The sequence below is a fragment of the Palaemon carinicauda genome, chromosome 18 (assembly GCF_036898095.1).
Source record: "Palaemon carinicauda isolate YSFRI2023 chromosome 18, ASM3689809v2, whole genome shotgun sequence".
NCBI lineage: Eukaryota > Metazoa > Arthropoda > Malacostraca > Decapoda > Palaemonidae > Palaemon > Palaemon carinicauda.
The window spans coordinates 17,635,318-17,661,607 of record NC_090742.1 but is presented as its reverse complement, the minus strand read 5'-3'; the positions used below and the strand labels follow the sequence as shown (position 1 = coordinate 17,661,607).

The 26,290-nt window shown below is 38.5% G+C and overlaps 3 protein-coding genes across 3 annotated transcripts in view; 2 read left to right on the top strand and 1 right to left on the bottom strand.

The window, feature by feature from the left end:
- LOC137657645 (uncharacterized) overlaps positions 1-26,290 on the bottom strand; it is a 444,763-nt gene that overhangs the window by 53,128 nt on the left and 365,345 nt on the right. The window lies entirely within an intron of this gene.
- On the top strand, positions 2,566-9,892 carry LOC137657637 (uncharacterized). The gene is made up of 2 exons (XM_068392030.1): positions 2,566-2,664; positions 8,997-9,892. Exon 2 carries the CDS (start codon positions 9,248-9,250, stop codon positions 9,890-9,892), a length of 645 nt encoding a protein of 214 aa, XP_068248131.1. The 5' UTR covers positions 2,566-2,664; positions 8,997-9,247.
- On the top strand, positions 9,939-10,936 carry LOC137657636 (L-seryl-tRNA(Sec) kinase-like). Its single transcript, XM_068392028.1, has one exon. It carries the CDS (start codon positions 9,939-9,941, stop codon positions 10,899-10,901), a length of 963 nt encoding a protein of 320 aa, XP_068248129.1. The 3' UTR covers positions 10,902-10,936.

The following is a 26,290-nucleotide window of genomic DNA, read 5'->3' as shown; positions in this document are numbered from 1 at the left end:
AGTTGACAGCTACATGATTATCGGGTAAGTTTAATATTGAAAAATGGGATTTACTGTACTGGATAATATCCTTGACTAAAATGACAGGGTGGTGAAGCATACCCCATGACCTGTAAGCATTCTCTCCCCACTAGCTCCCTCTTAACCCTACATGCACTTATTGCTTCAGGATGTAATGTTTGGGAGGTTTAAAATTGTAGGTAATTTCTACTTGATAGGTTTTATCCAGGAAAAGTATGAATGGCGGTAAAAAAGCGTTAAGTAGCTGTTGTTGGTTGTGAGATCATAAATATTCAAGTACAGGTTACCTTATTGTAATGTGTGTTACTTATCAGATCTAATAGAAGGCATTTGGTGAGCTGAGGGCTATATTGTAATACCCTTTTAGATCGAACTACAGTGAACCCTCGTTTATCGCGGTAGATAGGTTCCAGACCCGACCGCGATAGGTGAAAATCCGCGAAGTACAGTAGTGACACCATATTTACCTATTTATTTAACATGTACGGTATATTCAGACTTTTAAAACCTTCCCTTGTTCGTAGTACTGTTAAAAAACTACCCTTTAATGTACAGAACACTTAATGCATGTACTACAGTACCCTAAACTAAAACAGGCTCAAATATTAAAGGCGATTTTATATCATGCGTTTCCTAAACACGCCAAAAAGCACGATAAAAAATGGCAACCAATGTTTTGTTTACGTTTATCTCTGATCATAATGAAGAAACAAACGCATTTACACATCTGTGTATGGGTTAGTTTTTGCATCGATTATATTGATTATTCAGTACAGTATGTTGATTTTGTTATTACCAATGTTTTACTTAATTTTTCTTAGGACTTCCAAATGAAATGTTTTTCTTTATGACGCCGCCTGAAACGACGGCGTCATAAAGTACGCTCAGTAAATAAACGAAGGTATTTAACGTGCATGATGAAAGTGATAAATAATGATATTACAGTAAAAGCTTTTATAAAATATGTTATTACTATTATTTACCGTATCTATATAAAATCATACATACGTAGCAAAGCAAGAAAACAATTTACGAGAGAGAGAGAGAGAGAGAGAGAGAGAGAGAGAGAGAGAGAGAGAGAGAGAGAGAGAGAGAGAGATTGTTTTACATACGTAAATGTAAATTTAAAAAAAAAAAATAGCCCCATTTCATATAAAATAGATTACAAATATTTTACTTTATCATATTACAGTAGTCTGTATAATACTGTAAAGTTCAGTACAGTATTTTGTTGTTATAGTCGTGGCGATGAAATTCTCACGAAACAAAAACACGCCATTTGATTACAACAGCTAATTCACTCTCTCTCTCTCTCTCTCTCTCTCTCTCTCTCTCTCTCTCTCTCTCTCTCTCTCTTCGTGTTATACAATACTTACATTTAGATGAAGAAACTAAAATTAGTTTTCTTAGTGTCAATTAAATACGAAACGAAAAAATTATGCCGAGTCTACATCCATTTCAATCATAGCTGAAAATACGGCATCCGATTTCATCAGCAAACCACTATTTTTTGGGAAACATCATTTTATTCTAGAAAATTGCTACTCTTTAAATAGTTAATTGCACATCAAGAAAGCGTGTACTTTTGTTTTTAAATTTCGGGTGTGTTTTAAAAATCGAGTATTGTTGACTTCTTTTTGTTTTACTTTTGGCTGTGATTAGATCAGCTGACATCTACTGTAGCTGCCGCTCGAGAGTGTACGAATACACTAACAAAGTATCGTTTATACCATTTCTTAACTTATTCAAACTGTCTACAGTATACAGTTGATATTACATAAGGACCAATGTGTTATAACCTATCAAATTTTTTTGTTTATTACATTTAAACCCCCCTCTATCTCTCTCTCTCTCTCTACCTCTCTCTCTCTCTCTCTACCTCTCTCTCTCTCTCTACCTCTCTCTCTCTCTCTACCTCTCTCTCTCTATCTCTGTGGGCTACTTTTCACTACCTCCCATTCCTTACCTCTCTCTATCTCTCTAACAAATGATATCTTTGTTGTTCCTCAAAGTTTCATTTATATTGAAAATCAATCATGATTCAATTTTCCTTACTTTCTCCAATCTCGCACCATCGGTCACATCGCGGTATTTTCGAAATTTCTGGAAAATCCGCGATATATGTATATACATGGGTTATGAAAAAAATCCGCGATGGTCGAACCGCGAAGTAGCGAGGGCTCACTACAGCAGTTTCCTCAAGGGATGCGAGCCTGGACTTTCAAATTGATTTTATAGCTGCTTTTGACTTTTTTAACCTTGATGGCTATATCCATGCTGTTTGATTTACTTCATTCATAGTATTGTACTGTAAGTGGGAAGCATTGAAGTCTTCATGGTGAAACAGGGGTGCTTGTCTGCGAGTTATTGCTTTGCTAATTACCATCCATAGTTTCATAACTTCCTTGCCCACATTTTTTTAATTTGATGTTTCATACATTCATAAGAATATACTATATTTATATTTCTGTATTTTTATATACTGTATATATATATAGACCACCTTTTTATTTAATGCCATGAAATTATCAACTATTTATTTTACAGTTCAAAGACTTCTTGTATCTCTACAATCAAATATCTGAAAAGTGCTTCAACTTATGTATCACAAAAATGCATCAGAGAGACTTGACAGAAACAGAGGTAAGTTTAAGATCAAAAGCAATGTATTTCCAAGTGCACATGAGAATTTTTTTTTTTTTTTAATACTTATTTTCAAAATTGGCAGTACCGTAGCTTAGTTTATGCTAATATCCCCACAAGTGATGCTGGACAGTGGTCAGATAAGATAATGAAATTGCAAGAAGATAAAAGCTTTTTGACATTTAAAGGTATTTGGTGGTCACTTCATAAGCGAAAAGTGTGAAGAGTTCTGTTCTAATTGACTATAGGCCTAATCTATGGAATGTATTGGCACTGTGACCAATGTAATGCAGAAAAGCAATTTTGTATTTTGAAAAATTGATAGAATTAATCATCTTACAAAATCCCATAGAAAATTAATCAGAGTTCCACAAATTATTTTACTGCATGCTCGTTATTTAATGGAATACCGTATTAAACTTTCAGAATATGCTGGAGTCTCATATAAATGAAAAGGCTTAATGGATTTCTATGTCACCTGTTGGATAATACTGGACCATTCATGATTAATATCTTGGTGGCAATACATTTTTCAATGGTCAATGCTGTCCAGTGCAAGAATGTAGCAAGGAACTTATAACATTCAGACCATTTTACTAAGGAAAAGAATTTGCTTTAGGCTTAAAGTTCTGCCAGAATACAGGAATGTATTAGCTGCTGACGTCAACACACTTCATGGCATCAAATTGCCGTGATATGCTTTTTCCTTTGAAAATTATGGAGTAAACTACCTGGCAACGGCTTACAAGTCCCTTAATCTTTATGTATCCAATGTGTTAATTTTTCCCTTGTCTACCATCTTCAATAACAGGCATGCTAATCAATCAGCAAGAAGTATTAATTGCACATGATTCTCCACCATCCAGCTTAATAGCATTGATCAATAATGGTTGGCCATTGTAATAACTCAAGCAAATACAAGTACTGTCAAATCATGGCTACAGGAGGAGAACTGTAGTTTATAGATTTGATAGAATTCTTGTAACACTCCAAGGAAATTTTTAGTTATGACCCAAGTTGCTGCTTCCCAACTTGGGAAGTTTTATCTTAACTTTTCGTATAGGAGTTTTCACACTTGAATGTTAGCCAGTATTAATTTCAAGTATTTTTTTTTTTATAAGTTGTAAGGAACAAGGATACTGTTCATGACACCTTTTCTTCATTGGATTTGTAGATAACTTGTTTCTACTCACAGTGCTTCAATCCTTGTAAATGGCTTTTGAGTTTTCTCAGGAAAGGGAAGAAATTACCATTACCAGCAACAAAAAGGATTAGAATTTAATGCTCTCAAAGGTAACTTTGTGCTTACAGATTTTCATGATGTTTTAAGAAGCAGTCCTCTCAATCCTTTAATATGTCATCTTAATTTAGCAGCAATTTTCACTGAAAGCCTCAAGTTTTCATTGTAAACACAGCATGACAACTATTTCTCATGACGTTTGCGTTTCTGGAAATAGGCTTGTCTTTTTCCCTTGAAATGGTATAACAGTTGCAATTCTGGTTTGAGTTTCTATGCATGTATGAAAATTACAGGGACATGTTGCTAGACATATTCCAGTGTCTATTAATGCCCAGCTGAGAATAGTTCTAATAATTATATAAACTTTGGTTGAAAGGTTAAATTCAGTTTACAAATGTCATATAGCATGATTACTTTCCCTTAGATTTTAACCCTTTTACCCCCAGGCTCTTTGGAAATTTCCAATTCTTAACCCCCAAAGGGGTTATTTTTTCCCCAGCACATTTTGCAGTATATTTTTTTAAAATTGCTCTAACAGCCTTAAGTTTTGTCATAGAGAGGTCAGGTTGGTCTCATTCTCTTGGAAAATGTCTGAATTTTTAAAAAAAAATATCAAAAATATGAAAAAAATAAATTTTATAGCATTTTTTTGCAAGGACATACCGGTACGTCCATGGGGGTAAAGGGATGAGTTTTGTGAAACGTACCAGTACGTCCTTTGGGAGTAAAAGGGTTAACATTGAGGATGTTAAAGTCTGACTTTTGTAAATCACTGTCTGATGCTGGATATGCAAGTGCATTTTCATTTTTTTTTCTGGAGGATTGTGATTCATTCCTTTTCATTCAAGTTTTCAGTTGTAGGGAAGCAATTGCATTGTTATTTTTTGTACCAGCTTATGAGTCTGCCTATAGCCTTGGGGGGAATATTTATTACAAGTTAATTTTATTGCTGTATATTGGAAGCTTCAGGTTATATTGCATGCAAGAATCTCCAGTTATTAGTTTGATGTTTCTGCTGTAAGATATCCATGGAATTATTTATTTACCTTCTAATTCATTACTGTATCGTGTTGATAACTAAAAGAATGTTTGGAAGATTGAAATATGTGCACGTGTTTAGGGGTATGGCTAACGGTATGTCTGATAATTTTTTGGTGGAAGGAAAATTAGTTGTAGCAAATGAGTGGGGGAATAGAGTAGGTGGATGTAAAAGGGAGCTAGTGAGGGTTGAAGAGCTAATAAAACCGGGGGTAAAAAGTAAATATCAGGAAAGGTTGAAAATGACATATGACGAAGTGAAAGTAAGAGAAACTGGCAATTTAGAGGAGGAGTGGAAGTTAGTAAAAGAAAAGTTTGTTGGGATTGCAAGTGATGTGTGTGGCAAGAAGGTTGTTGGAGGCAGCATAAGGAAGGGCAGTAAATGGTGGAATGAAGGAGGGAAGGTAAAAGTGGAAGAGAAAAAGAGGGCTTTTGAAGAATGGCTGTAGAGTAGTAGTTTAGAGAAGTATGAAAAATATAAAGAGAAAAATGTGGAAGTAAAGCGCAAGGTACGTGAGGCAAAGAGGGCAGCTGACCTGAGGTGGGGTCAGGGATTGGGTCATTCATATGAAGAGAATAAGAAGTTTTGGAAAGAAGTGAAGAGAGTAAGGAAGGCTGGCTCAAGAATTGAAGAGACAGTGAAAGATGGAAATGGAAGGTTGTTAAAAGGAGAGGAGGGAAGGAAAAGATGGGTGGAATATTTTGAAAGTTTACTGAATGTCGAGGATAATAGGGAGGCAAATATAATTGCTGTTGTAGGTGTTGAGGTGCCAGTGATGGGAGATGAGAATGAGAGAGAGATTACAATAGATGAAGTGAGGAGAGCACTAGATGAAACGAGAGTAGGAAAAGCGTCTGGTATGGATGGTGTGAGAGCTGAGATGTTGAAGGAGGGGGGTGTGACTGTACTTGAATGGTTGGTGAGATTGTTTAATATGTGTTTTGTGTTGTCAATGGTACCAGTAGATTGGGTTTGTGCATGTATTGTACCACTATATAAGGGTAAGGGAGATGTGCATTAGTGTTGTAATTCAAGAGGTATTAGTTTGTTAAGCGTAGTTGGAAAAGTGTATGGTAGAGTAATGATTAATAGGATCAAGGATAAAACAGAGAATGCAATTTTAGAAGTACTGGGTGGTTTTAGAAGAGGTAGGGGTTGTATGAATCAGATTTTTACAGTTAGGCAGATATGCGAGAAATATTTAGCAAAAGGTAAGGAGGTGTATGTTGCTTTTATGGATCTGGAGAAAGCGTATGGTATAGTTGATAGGGAAGCAATGTGGAATGTGATGAGGTTATATGGAGTTGGTGGAAGGTTGTTGCAAGCAGTGAAAAGTTTCTACAAAGGTAGTAAAGCATGTGTTAGGATAGGAAATGAAGTGAGTGATTGGTTTCCGGTGAGAGTGGGGCTGAGACAGGGATGTGTGATGTCACCATGGTTGTTTAACTTGTATGTTGATGGAGTGGTGAGAGAGGTGAATGCTCGAGTGCTTGGACGAGGATTAAAACTGGTAGACGAGAATGACCATGAATGGGAGGTAAATCAGTTGTTGTTTGCAGATGATACTGTACTGGTTGCAGACACAGAAGAGAAGCTTGGCCGATTAGTGACAGAATTTGGAAGTGTGTGTGAGAGAAGGAAGTTGAGAGTTAATGTGGGTAAGAGTAAGGTTATGAGATGTACGAGAAGGGAAGGTGGTGCAAGGTTGAATGTCATGTTGAATGGAGAGTTACTTGAGGAGGTGGATCAGTTTAAGTACTTGGGGTCTGTTGTTGCAGCAAATGGTGGAGTGGAAGCAGATGTACGCCAGAGAGTGAATGAAGGTTGCAAAGTGTTGGGGGCAGTTAAGGGAGTAGTAAAAAATAGAGGGTTGGGCATGAATGTAAAGAGAGTTCTATATGAGAAAGTGATTGTACCAACTGTGATGTATGGATCGGAGTTGTGGGGAATGAAAGTGATGGAGAGACAGAAATTGAATGTGTTTGAGATGAAGTGTCTAAGGAGTATGGTTGGTGTATCTCGAGTAGATAGGGTTAGGAACGAAGTGGTGCGAGTGAGAACGGGTGTAAGAAATGAGTTAGCAGCTAGAGTGGATATGAATGTGTTGAGGTGGTTTGGCCATGTTGAGAGAATGGAAAATGGCTGTCTGCTAAAGAAGGTGATGAATGCAAGAGTTGATGGGTGAAGTACAAGAGGAAGGCCAAGGTTTGGGTGGATGGATGGAGTGAAGGAAGCTCTGGGTGATAGGAGGATAGATGTGAGAGAGGCAAGAGAGCGTACTAGAAATAGGAATAAATGGCGAGCGATTGTGACGCAGTTCCGGTAGGCCCTGCTGCTTCCTCCGATGCCTTAGATGACCGCGGAGGTAGCAGCAGTAGGAGATTCAGCATTATGAAGCTTCATCTGTGGTGGATAACGGGGGAGAGTGGGCTGTGGCACCCTAGCAGTACCAACTGAACTCGGTTGAGTCCCTTGTTAGGCTGGGAGGAACATAGAGGTCCCCTTTTTTGTTTTTGTTTCTTTTGTTGATGTCGGCTACCCCCCAAAATTGGGGGAAGTGCCTTGGTATATGTATGTATGTATCGTGAAGAAATAGATTTGTTGTTTATTTGAAACTAAAATAATCTTTACCTAGTTCTTCAATTAACAGAAACCTAGTGGGTTTCTCCTGGCTTTACAGAAAAAATTAGGCCTATTGTAATCTTTATCTAATGCCTTAAATGTTATCGGAAAGATACAAGTATTTGATGACAGTACAGTATTAAATTTAGAAAGGAATTTAGTTTGAGACACACTGAAATGAAGCATGTATTGTCTGCCATTCAAACAAATCTGGTTAGCATTAACCTCGCTTTATTTCATGTGATTTAAGAACAAAAGCCTGAAAAGGTCTGGAATTGAAAACATGGTAACCAGTCAAGAATTCTAATCTACATGAATTTGGATATGGGGATTTAAAGTCATTGATGATTATTATTAGTAGTAGTGTTAAGTAGTCTTAACTAACTAGTGCCCCATTTATAGACTCCTGGTGATGGCTGTTCCCATGCGAGTAGTGAAAATTAGATTGAGGTAACTTAAGGACAGAACTGTAAACCAGGAAAACCTCAGAAAAAAAAATTACAGAAATTTAGCTGAGTGCTAAAGGGACAATCCCTAAATCCTTTACTATTTAATTTTAAAGATAAGTTTAAAAAAGGGTCGTTGAAGCTGGTGTCCAAATAAAGATAGTGGCCATTAATGAAGAGAAGAGGAAGATAAGAGTGAGATCACATCCATAAAGATACCACTCTTCTTAAAGAAAAAATGTTATACGAGTAATAATCTTTAGTTAGAAGCTTAAAATGAGTTATGTAAGAGGAGTTTAAGTAATAAAAAGTGCTTTGGACACCAGGGCCTTATACCAGAACCTATCAAAGGCTTTAGTTATATCTGGAACAATACAACATTCCTTAGATAAAAGTTCACTAAATTTATATCGAGATTTATATTTCAGGATAATACTGTACACTGTTGTAAATTGTGAACATATGTAACATACTACTTGAAATACTGTATTTCAATGACAGTAATTTTAAGTATGAAGTAAAGCAATGTTGTTGTATAGTTTCAGGGTAAATTATTGGAAGAGATTGAGAGAAGCTCTTCTTAGATATGTCAAGAGATTTACCTTTCCAATTCCATATTATACTGTTTTTCATATGTATTAAGAACACACTTCCCTCATTTTCTGTTTAGTCTTTCTATCCTCCCAAATGCTACCACTTGCTCCCTTCATGGTTTTATTATAAATGGTCAAACCTTTTTAAGTTCACAATGGCCAAGAAAATTTTATATCAAAGAATTCAACTGCAAGTCTCTTAGTTAACCTAACAGATTTACATTACATGCAATTCAGTACTGTATTTTAAAATGTGATCATCATCGAATTACAACAGGGAGATTTTCAAACAGAATTTACATAATATTTTATATGTGGATGAATTTAAATTCAGTTCTTCTTATTTAGTTATTTACCCAATATTTGTTTCCTGATTTTTTCTTTAATTTCAGACTTCCTGTATAGATACATGTGTAGGGAAACAGGTCAGCGTCAACCACAAGATAATGGCTGTATATTCTGAAGTTCAACCAATTTACATGCAGAAGCGTTTGGATGAAATGAACAAACAGATTGAAGCTCAACAACAGATGGCAGCACAGCTTGAAGAACAACAGAATCTCCAGCCAGCACCTCCAGCAGAACCTCAAGTTTGAAGCTTTGGATCGAGCAGCATTTTGTTTTTCATAGATTGATATAAATAATGGCGCATTTTCGAAGACTGCTGTTAATGAGAATTCCGATAGCTAGATCATATTGCTCACCCCTATCAGCACAGCTGCTGGTTCCCCGGAATTTCATTCCTAATGTACAGTTACCTGCCGGGTTTCCAAATCAAATTCGTAAACTCACAGTGAGTGCTGTTAATCAATGTAAAAGTGCTACTGAAGTAGACACTGGTGAGAAACAGTCGTTAGGAAAGGTTGATCCAAAGTTCCAGTTAGTATTTACGTGCAAAGTGTGTAGCACCAGACAGACCAAAGTCATATCGCAGTTAGCATACAAAAAAGGTGTTGTCATTGTGACTTGTGATGGTTGTGCAAATAATCATTTAGTGGCTGATAATCTTGGGTGGTTTTCTGACTTAGAAGGAAAGAAAAATATTGAGGAAATCTTAGCAGCCAAGGGTGAAGCTGTGCAGAGAGGATTAGCATCCTCTTATTTGGAATTAGGGAACAATAATGTACAGGTATCATCAGACAGCACTGTAGACTATGAAAAGGAGGAGGAGCAAAGGGCAACTGATGCTTGGAATATTGCACAAGAAACTCTAAAATTGATGGCTGCTGATGGTGGAACCCCAACGAATTCTAATGATGAAGGTAGTAATGATGGTAAAAAAAAGTAGTCTTAAAGTTGTGTTGTAGCTAATTTTTTGGGGAAAATACTGTAAAATGGAAACAAATATTGTCATAACTGTTTTGATGGGGTTACCGGGTGCTGGTAAATCAACTCTCTGTGAAGCTCTTGCTTCAACAGCCAGTGACAACCCTTATTTTGATGGTTTCATTTTCATTCATGTTTGCTTCGACACCTTGATTCCATTGTCACTTCAAGAGAAATTTGTTGAGGATAAAAAAGCTGGAGTTGAAGACACAACTGAGAGTTGGAAACAAGCGAGACATGAAGTTTACTTGAATGTTGATAAATTGTTAAGTTGTTTAAAGACTGATGATTATGATTTTAATGTTTTCAAATTATTTAATGTACATAAGACTTCTTTAGGGAAAGACTCAAAAGTTGTTATTCTTCTAGATGATAATTTTTATTACCGGAGCATGAGGTATGAGTATTTCCAGTTAGCTAGAAAACACACTGTTGGATTTATGCAGGTGTATATTGATATTGATTATGGTATTGCTATTAAACAAAACTTGAACAGAGCACACACTGTTCCAGAAGCTGCAATATATAACATGGCACAAAAGTTTCAACACCCAAAGCCAAGAGAAAATAGATGGGAAGATCCAACTTTTGTGACACAGTCTTCAGGTGGAGCAGATTTAAAATGTTTTGGAAACATGGTACTAAACAGAATGTCATTTCCAGTGTTGCCAGTTGAGAACAACGAATCCGAGAAAGAAGAAGCACGTCTGATCTGCTCTCGTAATGTTGCCCATCAGGCTGACTTGTATCTGAGATCTCTGGTTGGTAAAACCATCAAAGAAGCTCACAAAAAGGGCTCAACAAATAGCAAAGAGTTTTCTGCTCGGGTTAACGCTGCTCGGCAGTATGTCATGGTTTCAGTACGTAAAGGTTCACTTCTGTTTCCACCTAACCTGGCAGATAATATTGATGATAATAACAGGGAATCTTTTGAAAAGTTCATTCTAGAAGAATTCCAAAAGAGTTTGTAATATAGTGCACTACAATTAAATTCTATGGGAATTTATATGGGATAATTTATTGGTAACATCCTTGCCCCTTTTTATTATTAGTGCTTAGTACATTTAAGCAAGTTCAATATAGTACTGTAAATTTATTATTAGCAGATAATTTTTTGCATTTATGTGTTGAATAATTGCAGTACAAAATACTTGCAAGACCATTCTAAGTGGTTGTTATACCACATTCTTAGTACGGTAGCATGTTCATACATTGCACAAACCTCTTATTTTTTGCTTGAAATAGTACAGGGATCACAGGGAACATTCATCCAGTGAGGAATGGATATTAGAGACTTAATTTCTCCTGAGTAGTGCAACTCAGAATGTCATTACAGTACTGTACTGACATTATCTGCCTTCTTCACTCAAGGAGTTAAATACTGTACTGTAAATGTTTAATGGCTACTTTCCTCTTGGAAAAGATAGAAGAGACTCTTCAGCTATGGTAAGCATCTCTTAGGAGATCACTCCAAAATCAAATAATTGTTCTCCAGTCTTGGGTAGTGCCATAACCTCTGTACCATAGCTGTCCACTGTCTTGGTTAGAGGTCTCTTGCTTGAAGTACAATCAGGCTCATTATCCTATGTTTCCTTAATTCTTTTCCTCACTGGGCTATTTTCCCTGTTGGAGACCTTTTCCAACTATGGTTGTAGCTTGGCTAGTAGTAATAATGAAGTAGCAGGGAAATCAAATTCCAAAATTGACCTAGTATGTGGCTGAAAGTCACAAACTGTGCTGTCAATGGCTGTTTATGTGATAATATTAAGTGAAATCTAGAAAGTCACAAACTGTGCTGTCAATGGCTGTTTATGTGATAATATTAAGTGAAATCTAGAAAGTCACAAACTGTGCTGTCAATGGCTGTTTATGTGATAATATTAAGTGAAATCTAGAAAGTCACAAACTGTGCTGTCAATGGCTGTTTATGTGATAATATTAAGTGAAATCTAGAAAGTCACAAACTGTGCTGTCAATGGCTGTTTATGTGATAATATTAAGTGGAATCTAGAGTAAGGTCATGCTTAGACAACTAATATCTAGCACAGGTAACTTGGTCAAACATCATACAAGTAGGAAATTTATCTTCAAAGTCAGGTCCTCATGGGAGACTTCCCAAAGAGATACCATTTTTGTGTTCTACACTAGAGACTTCAGCATAGCTCCATCTTGACATTCTTATAGGTACCACAAAGTGCAACAGAAAGAGCATCTAGGCTATATATGAGATTTATAAAACTCATCTTAAATCAAAGAAAAACTTTCTCTTCTGTGACACGAATGTGTCACATGGGTAAAAGCCTCTCTCTTGATGCTTATAAATTTACTGAAAGGAGAAATACACCTGCCTTAGTCGTCGTGGGAGCTGGAGAACACAGAAATTGAAGAATGCTGTTATTTTCCTTAAAAGACCAAGAAGTCTCAAATATGAAATACCCCATCTAATTATGTTACACTTTCATACATGAATCATCACTTCCTGAGAAACCCAGAAAATTTTTCAAGTTTAAAGGAAGTTTGACATCATGGGTCTTGCTTTCTGTATACAGTACTGTACCTACAAATAAAGATAAAGTAGTGCTTCCTTCAAGTGGAGACATCTTATTTGCTGATAATTACAGTACAGTATACTGCACTGGATGTGACTTATAACTTTATGTCAATATTTGCAAGTGTGATAACACAGTCCATGAGGAAAGTTACCATACTTTCAATTTGTGCATTCAAAATTGCAGACATCATCGTAACTATTTAAAAAAAATGGTAATAGTTTATCCTATGAAAAGATGAAATATTAGGTAATATTACATAGGATGCAAAGATGGATGAGTCATATCAACCCATTAAAATTCAAGCAAATTTGGCTTGTCCCAGACAAAATTTCTGTGAAGACCTGATTCCTTCTGCAAGGCCTAATTGAACTTACTGTGAAATATCACAAATTTTATTGAGTAATTTGTATTTTTCCTAACTATACAAAACCAAGTTCTTCAACAGGAGCATGATTTCAATGCAGCAGGAAACTCGGCTGTTAAGAATTACAACGAGATGTCGGTAGTTACAGGTAGCGAGGGAAGCCTTGCTCCCCTGCCACCTCACTGAAGTCACTTTGAACCTTTATTTAGAACTTGCAGGGTGGAAGAGACAGGAAGTATAACTTAAAGGACTCGGGTTTGTAAAGTTAGGAAAAATAAAAATTACTTTAAAAACTTCTATTTATTCCTAAACAGATATAAAATCTTGCCTTTTAATAAGACTTGTTCTTAGGAGGCAGTTCCAATAACCAAACTGGCTAATTTAAAATTACAGGATATTTACACACTTGGAGGATCATGAGTGTTGACTCCAATCCACTTCCTATAACCTGAGTTTTAGGAGATAGGCTTGGTTACTGTCATTTGACCAGCAGTCATGGCAGAACCTATACAGTATCCTCCCTGGATAGGGTGTCTGTAATGTGAGGCTAGAGTAAAATAATGGGGTTACCTTACTATCCATCCTTCGCCTCATCAGGAGGATGGGGTAATGAACTCTTCTCTCTTAAAAATTAATTGAATAGTTACTTGGCATGATACTTACCTGCATCAAAGTTTTTCCCAGTAACGTCATGGTCCAACTGATGCACCCCAATGGAAGGGAAGGGAAAAAGCCAAGACATTCTTAGTATCATCCTAGACTGATGTTGCAACCATTATCTTAGACAAGATTCTTCTTGCTCTGTGAGGGAGCTGGGTATGCTACACCTCACGCTGACCAGTTACCACAGATCCTAATCAAAATGTATTGACTGACTTGTGGGTGCATTTGCGTAGGTATATAGCAAGCTGTGAAGGTCGTCTGATGTCTCCAGCCCCATTCCTTCATGAGTTGGCCTACTGACAGGTTCTCCTGAAAGGCTAGTATCTCGCCTACTCTTCTGACTTAATGAGCTTGTGCCTGTGTCAGTTCTTCCGGCTTGCTTAATGTCTGAGTTAACAGTGTTTATGGTTTTTCAAAGCCAAAAAAGATGGTGTTCCTGAAGATTTCCTTTTTGGTTCTACTTGAACTGATTAAATGGTTTTGCAGATGTCAGAAAAACCGATTTCTTAACTCCCTCACAGAAAACAGAAGTAAATCACCCAAATTACCGGTTCCTTCCCCAAGGGGGGGAAATTGAGAAAAATTCAAATCTCTGGTCGTTTACAGATGGGTCTTGCATCTTTGCTAAAAATTCTTGATCTAAAGAAAAGGAGACTTTCCTCTTACCCTTGTAATGGCTAACGCAATACAAAAAAACGTGTAATTTGCCTACTTGTTTTGTAGAAGCCAGGGAAAGTAGGAAGATAGTTTTGAGGGTCAAGGCACCATATGATGCCTGCTTTAGTGGTGCGTAAGGGGGCCCTCTTTAAGGACCTGTGAATACTTGTTACGTTCCAAGAAGAAGGTTGGATTTCCTTTGGAGGATAGGATTGCTCCAAACTTTATTAGATTGACAATTCCCACAAAGAGGTAAGGTCACCTCCTTTCAGTTTAAAGACCTAGCTCATCAAGGCTAAGCGATAGCCTTTCATTACTGACACTGAGACTGAAAGGAGCTTTTCTCAGCAAAAGAAGGCCATGAAATCCATAATCAGTTGGATAGAAGCTGCGGGAGGAGAAATACTCCATCAGCACAAATCGCAGAGGGTGGTCCATTTGGCCAGATAGACCACCGTGGAGGCTCTTCAGAGATATCCAGACATCTGTGCAGTGCCTTGCAAAGGGCCCTTTTCTCTGAGGAGATGCTGAATAACGTTCACCCATGAAAAGACAGCAACATTTGGGAGTTGTGGTGTCTGTAGATAAGAGTTGGTTGAGAAGATAAGGCCGACTGGTCGACTGGTCGGAGCCTCGGTTAACAGCACGAAAAGGTTCGGGTACCATTCTGCTTAGGGCCATTTGTGGGCCACCAACATCATCTTGAAATTTGGGGCCGTCCACACATTGTTGGCTACCCATCAGATCAGGAAAAACAGCAAATCTCACATGCTGTACAGGTATGTCAGGGCCTTCCAACGAGTATTGGAAGGCATCTAATGCTGCTGCCCAGTACAGTATTAGAGAGCAGTATACTGGGAGCTTTTTGTCAAGCTTCATCTCAAACTTTTTTATAGTTGGAGAACTTCACAATGTCAAGAGGCTCCTGGCGACTTAACTTGATGGCTATCAAATACCATTTGCCAGGAATGAACCTGCCCAACAGATGAACTGTACGTTGTTATATGCCCATTTGTGAGCCTATACCACCAATTTGCAAAGGTGATGTGACAGTGCCTCATTTGTTGATATAGGCCACTATGGTAGTGTTGTTGCTCATTGAGTGACCTTTCAAACTCTAGTACAGCAGTTATGAATGTAGTGCCAATAGGGTTGCTTTCATTTCCAGTTGGTTGATATGCAGGCTCTTCTCCACATGTGACTAGTGACCTATAACAACATAATCCTTTAGATGTGTGCCTGTGAAATGCAGTAGCTCTAGCATAGGACACTCCAGAGGAGTCCCTTTAGAGAGGTTCTTGTCCCTCAGCGACCAGTCTAGATCAGATCTCACTTTTAGTTTCACAGGAACTAGGTAAGGAGAAGGGTTGCTGATCTACGACCAGTACCTCTAAAGACAACAAAAGTGACTGTAGTTGTAGATGGTGGCGAAGGATGAATTTCCTCAATGATAAGTGGCCTAGTAGCAGCCACAACTGATGGGCAGGAAGATATTGAAGGCATATAAAAGAGTGGAACCCGTTTGAGTCTAGCTACTCAATTGTTGGAAGGAAAAACTTTTTCTGCTGTTGTGTCCACTCTCAACTCTCATCCCTAGGTACTCCATACTCTGCTTGGTATAAGACTGAGCTTCAGATTTACTACAATCCCCAAGTTGTGGCAAAAGGAAAGAAGTCTCTCCTGATGTTGCAGGAGTTGCCTCCTGGTGGACGACAGAATTATCCATTTGTCCATATACTGTACTTTAGTAGCTGGATCCCATTGGTATGTGCCCAAGCCAAGAGGAGAGTGAACTATTGGGTGAAGAGAGCACACAGGGCTGGGCAACACACCAAAGCACAAGATTTTGAACTGAAGCGGCGGAATATCCTTGATGATTAATGGACCTGAATCTTAGAATGCAATTAGTCAGATCCAATGTCAGCATCAAATAGTCATTCCTTATGCCATCTATTATGGCGCTTACTGTCTCCACTTTGAATGAAGTTTGTAGAACAAATTGGTTCAGGGTGGAAAGGTCTCCAGCCTCGCGTTAACCTTTCCATCCATCATATCGCGTCAATGTCGAATCCACAGGAAGGTGGTGTTGTCTGCCTCTCTGAGGTTGTAATCTGAGTAATGATGGGCCAGTGGGCACCCTCATAGAATGTGTTCCATTGTTTGTGGTGTTGCCTCACCAGGCATTCAGGGTGGATGGCTAATCCCCATTTGTAGTGGTTATCTCCAGTTTTGCCCACTTTTATCCTTGCTCTGTTTAGGGATACCCAAGTCTTTCCTGGTAAAGGTTGTTCCACTGGAAAGGCTTTTGTTTGGGCTAGGCAGCATCTCATTGGATGGCCATTGGTCCCTTTCCTGCCACTTTTCTAGCCTGTGAGCAGCTGCCCAGATTGATTCTAGTTCATACACTGTTGCGTAGCTTTTACAGAGTTTCAGTATTTGACTTGCTTCTTGATGATTGTGGATGCCTAGGGTCATTGTTTATTCTTTCCAGTGTTTGCTAGCGTTTCTTGTCAGATATTTTATATAAAGATGGTAGAGGTGTTAATTTTAGGGTAACAGTAATAATATGACAGGACTTATTTAGCTGTGGGTCTACCTTAAGCACATGGCATGGTCTTGCTCACACTGGTGCACAGTACTCTAAAGTATAGAGTAACAAAGTGCATTTCAGGATCTGTTCCCCAGCTGGTGAAGGCAAGTTTTCTGAGGAGGCTGTTTCTAGTTGCTACTTTGTTTACTTTTATTTGTGTGTGCTTTAAAGGAGAGCATTCTGTCAAGAGTGACAACTAACTAGACTGGGTAGAGGTGATTTTACAGTACTTTGAGTCACCCCATTTGAGCTTTAGCTTCATGCTTGCCTGATGATTGTTCAGGTGGAAGGCACACACCTTTGTTTTGTTTGCATTGGCATTGAGGTGCACTTTTTGTAGTAGGTGGAGAGTAGTCAAGACATTTGAGTCTTTCTTTGATGGTGGGGAAAAATTTTGATTGTGTGAAAATGCACAGGTTGTCGGCATATATGTACCAGTGGATGTTCTGGTACTGCAGCTCGTAATTTGTATAGATGTTAAATAATATCGGTGCCAGTACTGACCTTTGTGGAAGGCTGTTCTATATCCTCCATCTGCTTTTCCTACCATCAATTTCTACGAAGAATCGCCGATTGGTAAGCAGTGATTCAATGACGTGGACTATGCTAGTATTTCGTATAGTTTGAGCTAACTTCAGAAGGAGTGCTCTATGGTTTAGTGTCAAATGCCGCTGTAAGGTCAACAAAGACTGTACCAGTGATTTGCTTCTTCTCAAACCTGTCCTTGATGTATTGTCAGGTTTAACATCTGACTGCAGCAGGATCGACTTGGTCTAAAGCCAGCGTGGTCTGTTGACAGTTGGTTGGATATGGGCTAAAATCATTTATTTGTATAATTTATAAAGGAGAGACATTAAGGGTATTGGTCAAAAGCTTTTGGGGGATAATGGGTCTTTCCCATGTTTCCGCAAGGCCACTACACTCGCACTTCTTCTAGTCTTTGGGATTTGGTAGGCTGTTGCACAGGAATTAAATAGTAACAGGAGCCATGCTTTTGTTTTGTCTCTGAAATGTAAGATCATTTATATTATTATGCCATCTTGGCCGGCCACCTTCCCAGATTTGAGAAGTTTCATGATAGCATTTAGTTTTTCTAAGATGAACAGTTGAATGTTCTTGTTACTGTCTTGCATGAAACGGTCCATGTCTTGTCCCGTTTCTTTTAGGTAACCCCGCCCTTTGTTGTGAGGCTTGCTATTCAGCAGTTGATGCACTAGGTTATGGGGACTAATCTAGGTTGGGTTTTCTTCTCTGAGTCTAGTTTATTGCTGGTTGCCCAGGCTTTTTTGCTGTTATGGGTCATGTCTATAGAAGTTACGACTTCATGACAGTATTCTTTTCTTTCGTCGCTGACTGAGGCCAGCTGGGCTTCTCCAAGTTCCACAGTACTTTTAGCAAAGGAATCTTTATTATATGCCTGGGCATACTCCATGTACTGCTCTTTTGATTGTTGTTTGAGATCTGCAGTTTAGCTCTTCCTGCAGCCTCTAAGGATGTTTCTTTGAAACTTCACAAACCAGTGATTGGAAGTCATTGTAGTGCTTTTTGACTTGGCTGATATTGGATATCCCAGTCTCAAAGCCTGACTTAAAGCTTTCCCATTTTTTCTTGTGCAAGTTGAATCAGGGTCTGGGTTTTTTTTTGTTGGGATCTGATCACAGGTTTTGTGACAATTATTATTATTTGGTGTTGCGATTTTGATATACAGTAGGGTCACCAATTGATTTTTCAACGTTATGGTACTATCTCGATGAGGCAAATGCTAAGTCAGGGTTATATCCCAGTCTCCAGCATGCACTCTAAAAGGATGCTTTATCCTTTGCATTATGCAGGTGTGTCAAGTCATGGATTACACCCCAGTTCTCAATGGCCTCACCATCACTGTTTGTATGGGTGTAGCCACAGGTGATGCTGTGGCTATTAAAGTCACCAATAACAAGGCATGAATTGTTACCTATTTGGTGAGTTTGGGGCCATGATGGTAATATGTTATGTCCACCTGGAGGATTTTCAGCATGCCAACCAAGATGATTTTGCCTTTCAGGATGATGGATTTATCCCAGATAAAGATTGCACTTTCATAAACAGGACTTGAGTGAGATATTGTTAGGTCCATGCCACATATTCCTGGCTGAACCAGATCCTCCTGCATCTCCTGTAGACAGAGTATATCTGCTCTTAAGTTGGCAAGAAAATCCGATTCGGTCGCAGATATTCCTTCAACACTGAAGCTTATGATTATGAATTTGGTCGTCATCTTGTTCAGGGGGCGAGGATTTATCCTTTAACCACCCCTTTAAAGGTGTAGAAGGACCTTTACCTTGCAGTCTTCTGCTTCATGGTGCAACCACCTCAATCACGTGCTTCATAGGCATCCCCGCCACTCGCAGCAGTTGCAAGAAGGGACTGCCTTCCCTATCGGGACCTAGTTCCTCGTTTGCATTTTCAATTGCAAGAGGAGACTGCCTTCCCTAATGGGACCTAGTTCCTCAACTGCATCTTCCCTTCTGGGTTGACTAAAACTGGTACAAAAAGGCTTGGGCAGCATTGATGATCTTAAAGATGAAATTAAAGGCGTCAATCTTGCTCTTATCACGATCTTTTTTAAAGGCAGACTTCAAAGGTGTGGTTGCCTTTGTTTTGGCTACTGGACCTGACATCATATTCTTCTTGAATGAGATGCCTTGGTGGAACAGCTGGTCCTGATTGGACATTCTCCATTTCTCCACTGTTCCCTCTACCTCTTCTGGTGGAAAATGGACTGGACTGTGACAATTGTAATTGTAACATTTCTCAGAGCCGGTGTTTCTCGTTATCCAATCTGTCTGGTGAATTTGGAGGCTATAGTATCCCTCCATTTAAGGACCCAATTGGTCCACTGGTTAGCTCTGTGGGGTTAGGAACGTGACTACCTTGGCCTAGGACAAGCTAAGTCTGTAAACTGTTTCTTCTTCTCAGAATCTGGTAAATCGTGAGAAGAGACGAAGATCGCCATTGTCCCAGTTGAATGGTCAATCATGAGGCTGCTGGGAAGCTAGCCATATTCATGCCCTCCATACTTGATGACCCCAAAGCCGAGAATATGGTTGATTATGCACCCGGTAGCTATATCAAAGTTCCACGTGTCAAGGTCGTGATGGCTGTGTCCATTGGCAGAAGGAAAGGCGCAAATTCCTGCACTGCGTAAAAACATTGGCGTACCCCTTCTTGTGTGGTAATACGACTCTTCTTCTGAGGACTTAGTAATAAGCCTCTTGACAGCAGAAGAAAGAGGATCCCTTCGAAAGGCAGTGACACCCTTGCCATGTTGGAGGAACTCTTCTTTTTGTCTTGTAAAGATGATTAAAGCTGGTCAACAGTCTAGCAGATGAAGATGTATCTGGAAAAGGACTGGGAGAAAAAGGAGGGAGCACGAACTTCCTTCCTTGCAGCAGCTTTAATGATCAACTGTGCCTCTGGGAAAAAGCAGGATGAAGGGATTCAAGCCAAGGACCTTTTGCGCTAGTGCAGCACATAAAATAGATTCAACAGTAGGAGACTTTGCTTTAGAGGAAGCAAAGGCTAATACAGTAAAAGTCTTTCTTTGAATGGAATACTCTCCAGCCCTTAGGAAGATCAATGTCCTTAGCGTGTCATCACTGGCTGCATCATTTCCTGAAACAATATTATCATCGAGATGCCCTAGAGGAGATAGGACATCTGCTCCTATTAGGGAAGCGCATACCAGTCTTGATCTGGGCATGCCCAAGGGTTAATTCATTGTTGTCTTCTTTCGTCACATTTTCCTAGGAGGGCTACGGAGAAGGATCAGAAGTCAAGAATCCAGGAGGGGAAAAGAGGAGAACCAGCAGATCTCTTAGCCTTCGCAGAAGATCCTGTAGGTGAAGAATTTTGCTTTGTTTTCTTCTTCCCTTCCCTGCCGAACTCTTACCACCAGGAGGCCAACAACTCCTTATACTCCTCACAAGGGAAGGACTGTAAAAAAGAAAAAAAAAAAGGGTATCCATGTTTGTCCAACCCATAAAAGTTCCATACCACCATCCAGACACTCAAATACAAGACTGCATGCCTTCTCGTGGGTTATCCATTCTATGGCATAGGCTACACACGCCGACAAACAATGTGCAATGAAAAAAGAAAAATATTAATAGGCAAGTTTTTTAACAATGAGAGTAAACAGTACTTCTTGGCGGCTAAAGTCAAGGTGGGTTTTCAATGAGCTGGGGGGCGGGGGGTGAAATGGGGCTTCCCATGCTAACTGCCAGTAACTACCAACACCTCACTATAATCTTTAACAGCCGAGTTTCCAGCTTCACTGATATCATTCTCCTATTAAAGGATGAGGGTTTGCATCCGTGTAAGAACAAATGACCACCAGCTTGTCAAGTCAAAGTAAATTTATGAAAATAATATACAACGTTGTTCTTTGAAGATTTTCTGTGGTTTTTAAGTGGTGTCCTAGGAGCTGACAAAATCAGTGTAGTTAACCTACAGTACAGTAGTACCTGGTGTCACGAATTTAATTCATTCTGGGAACGAGACTACGAGATTCCAGCTTAAATTGCTCGTATCCTAAAACAATATATTCCAGTGGGGGGTTGGGCTTGCCCGGCTGACGTTCTGGTGAGCATCTATTCTGATGGAACCAGAACTGAAACCAGTCACCACCATATGAAACAAATGGAATTCACTCGATTCGTTATACATGACCATAAATACAAATACACGCGAATTTTTAAAGGTTTTGCAAGTGTAATTACTAAACATATTAGAATCCCTAATATCAGATAAGAATTAATAAGAATCAATTAGAATTAAGAATTCAAAAAGAAAAAGAAAAATAATTGATAAAATACCTCGCACTTTATGTTTGAGGAGAGTCGAGGCTGGTGAGAGGCAGTCGAAGATCGGAAGATGAAGAGAATGAGGAGGTTACTGTTTGGAAGGAAAATCTTCCTCTATGAGAGCTTCTGGTAAAATATCAGGAGTTCCGTCTCCTGAATGCCGTTCATTATAACTAAATGGATAGCTACGCTTTCTAGACAATTGGTTGTATTTTTTTTTTATACTTGCATTCATTTGTCACAAGGAAACTATCTAGAAAGGGCTGCTCTTGACTATCCTTCCTCTTAGTGGATTAGACTGGGTAAAGTCTATTGGGGGTGCAGATATCTATGGTTATCTTAGGATACGTCCCTGATTATACACGATATCTCTGGATAGTCGTTCCGGGGGTTGGAACCCCGTGATACCTGATGATAATTCTCTTGTAATATCACTCGCAGAAATATTATGCAGAAGGAAGCAGCCGAAGGGAACTTCCATCAGGACGACATCGCTATCTCACCCAAAAATAGATTGTTCCTATGTCAAAATCCCTTTTAAAATGGCATGGAAATGAACTACTGTATTGCATTGTCGGTAAATAGATACGTGGCTCACATGGCCAAAGCCTTATCTGGGTGAACACAGTTGCACACTTTCAAGGTGGCATATGGACACTTGTGTGACTGCTTTCTGCACATAGTGATAATTTCGTAACTCCCGTCGTACTTGTCCACGAAAAACACCCATACAGCACAAAAGTTTTGCTCAATGGCCAATACAAATCTCGTATTCCATTTTGCTTACCCAAAATTACTCGTAAGCCGAGGTACTACAGTACTGCATATCCTTATGCAATTCTACCATCACTTGGACTGTTAACTGTAACAATCAGCTGTTCAATCCAGATAGATAATTAACAATAATTGACATTATTAGCTCTTGAACAGTTTTCTTTTTGGGGTTTAAAATGTCCTTATGAAAGAGAGACTTTGGTCAAGATAAAATTAAAAAGCTCCAGATAGAATTCGATCTTTAAAGTTTCTTTGGGAACGTATCTAAAGATTTGACACAAGACTATTCTGATCTTTCCAGATTAGACAACTTGGACTGAATGGGAGCTATTGCCATTCAGAGAAAAATTCTTTTTAAAAATGAGTTATCACATTTATGCAATATTCCCTGTAGCCTAGGAGGGTAGTGGCTCAACTCAAAGGGTCTTTGTAGACTGTAGTGTTCTTTCCGTCTCTAGCTGTTCTTGCTTTATATCCTTTCACAGTTGTTCTACTTTAATACCGTTCCAGCTTCATTTCTTCCTATTCAACTTATTCTAAATTATACTTCTTAGTGCAATGCTGAGTTTTTCACCAGTAGCACTCAGGCCGTGAATAACGTAAGCCACAGCCCGTACTCATAACTCTACTCCAGTACTGTGGTTTATCTGAAGGTTCATGCTACTCATAAGTCTATAACGGAGAAAGTTGAGAGTGGTTAAGTCCGAAAACAGTGTATGACCACTGAATCAGTGTTGCCAGGTTGGCCTTTTCAAGCGATATAACCTCCAAATTTGGCCTTTTTCGTGCTAGATACCTAAATTTGGCCTTTTGTAAACATTAGTTAGCCTTAAATGCTATTTTCGGCCTATTATACTATTAGGTTGGCCTTTTTAAAGTTGTAGTTGATCAGACGTTGGCCTTTTCTCATTTGGAAACCTGACAACTCCGCACTGAATAAAAATCAAATCTACTGTTCTGCATTTACAAGTACATTACACTTTAAATAAAAACCGGTGAATATAACTATAGAATAAAAAGACCAATTATTCTTTATCACTAGAGAACAATTAAACCATAAAGTTTTCGATTTAAAAAGATATGTAGACGTGAGAATCTAAACAACACTTTTGCCGAGGGATTTGCAAATCATTGCTAGGTAACATAGATGTAAATAGCTCACAAATCCTTTACTGAATAATATTTATTGAAGTATAAAATGCCTTTGGATGAACTCAAATACAGTATTCTAATATAGCAATTGATTAAAACTTCATGAAATTTGTCTAAAAATATCCGGTCTCTTCATCACGTGAATAGTTTTATTGACTGAGCAAAAAGTAGCGATAAATAAACAGTTAACAGTGTCTGAAGAGTTCGCAAACAAGGTCGTCTAGTGGAGAACATACCTCTGCCATAATCATTCAAAAGTGAAACCTGTCGAAAATATCCAACTGTATGAAGATCCCAAAGAATGGAAAAAGATAATTTAATGAGACAGTATATATATTATTATTTTTTATTCCTAGGTAAGCTACGGCCCTGGTTAGAAAAGCAGGATTCCATAAGTCCAACATGGGAAATAGCCCAGTGGCAAAAGAAACTATTAAAGTATATATAAAGTAATTAATAAAAATATAAAAAATCTTAAGAATATATATATATATATATATATATATATATATATATATATATGTGTGTGTGTGTGTGTGTGTGTGTGTGTGTGTGTGTGTGTGATATTTGCATGGTCTAGATTACTATCTGAGGAGCAATTATGCGATGCGATAAAAAAAGTATTTGTACTGGAAGTTCCATATTATTATTATCATTATTACTAGCTAAGCTACAACTCTGGTTGGAAAAGCGGGATGCTATAAGCCCAGAGGCTCTAACAGGGAAAATAGCCCGGTGAGAAAAGGAAAAAAGGAAAATAGAATATTTTAAGAAGAGTAACAGCATTAAAATAAATATCTCCACACATTACGGGCAGACGTACTGAACTACTCCAAATTACGATCATGTCGATATTATTCTTGGGAAGATAAACGTTTACTAACAATTAACATGATTAAAATATATCCCCGAATGACAGGCATATTCCGTCAAAAAAAAAAAAAAAAAAAAAATCATTCGTTATATTTCGAGGTAGTAGGTTGGCCAGGGCACCAGACGCCCGTTGAGATACTACCGCTAGAGAGTTTTGGGGTCCTTTGACTGGTCAGACAGCACTACAGTGGATCATTCTCTCTGGTTACGGTTATTTCCCTTTGCCAACACATACACCGAATAGTCTTGTCTATTCTTTACAGATTCTCCTCTGTCCTCATACACCTGACATCACTGAGATTACCAAACAATTCTTCTTCACCTAAGGGGTTAACTACTGCACTGAAAATTGTTCAGTGGCTACTTTCCTCTTGGTAAGGGTAGAAGAGACTCTTTAGCTATGGTAAGCAGCTCTTCTAGGAGGACACTCCAAAATCAAACCGTTGTTCTCTAATCTTTGGTAGTACCATAACATCTATACCATGGTCTTCCACTGTCTTGGGTTAGAGTTCTCTTGTTTGAGGGTACACCCAGGCACACTATTCTAACTAATTTCTCTTCCTCTTGTTTTGTTAAAGTTTTTATAGTTTATATAGATATTTATTTCAGTGTTGTTACTGTTCTTAAAATATTTTATATTTATTTCAGTGTTGTTACTGTTCTTAAAATATTTCATTTTTCATTGTTCCCTTTCCTCGCTGGGCTGTTTTCCCTGTTGGGGCCCCTGGACTTATAGCATCCTGCTTTTCCAACTGGGGTTGTAGCTTCATAAGGATAATAATATTAATAATAATGATAATAATAATAATAACAAATCTTCGGAAATAAAGGTCGCGACGAATGAAGTATCATTCATTTAGACCACAGTTGAGATACTTTCCTAGACCGTGATTTAGACCCACATATTCGGCCAGTCGTAAACCGCTGTTACATGGAATGCGACCAGGAGTCTAAAACCGCTACTGCTCTCTTTAACCTTGCTCTGACGCCACGCTGGTCAATTCCAGTATGGCCAACCAAAGTAAAGGTACATTTCCCAAATGTCTGTAGGAACTAATGACTCTATGAGGATTATTCAAATATTTAAGTTGGCAACACTGGCAATCGATTATTATTATTATTAGTATTATTACTTGCTAAGCTACAACCCTAGTTGGAAAAGCAGGATGCTGTAAGCCCAGGAGCCCCAACAGGGGAAAATAACCCAGTGAGGAAAAGAAACAAGGGAAAATAAAATATTTTAAGAACAGTAACAACATTAAAACAAACATTTCCTGTATAATCTATAAATATTTTAACAAAACAAGAGGGAGAGAAATTAGATAGAATAGAGTGCCCGAGTGTACCCTCAAGCAAGAGAACTCTAACACAAAACAATGGAAGACCATGGTACAGAGGTTATGGCACTACCCAAGACTAGAGAACAATGGTTTGATTTTGGAGTGTCCTCCAAGAAGAGCTGGTTGCCCTAGAGGAAAGTAGCCACTGAATAATTGCAGTGCAGTAGTTAACCCCTTGGATGAAGAAGAATTGTTTGGTAATCTCTGTGTTGTCAGGTGTATCAGGATAAAGGAGAATCTGTAAAGAATAAGCTGGACTATTCACTGTATGTGTAGGTAAAAGGAAAATGAACCATAACCAGAGAGAAAGATCCAATGTAGTACTGTCTGGTCTGTCAAAGGACTCCATAACTCTCTAGCGGTAGTATCTCAACGGGTGGCTGGTGTCATGGTGCCCTAACTTTAAGTATTTTTCCCAAATGTCTGTAGGAACTAATGACATTGTGATGAAGATTTTTATCATATTTATTTGGCAACATTGGCAAGCCATCAGCAGACCAAATTTTTGATTACAAAGAATGAGCAGACGAATAATCCAGAGTACTTCCCTC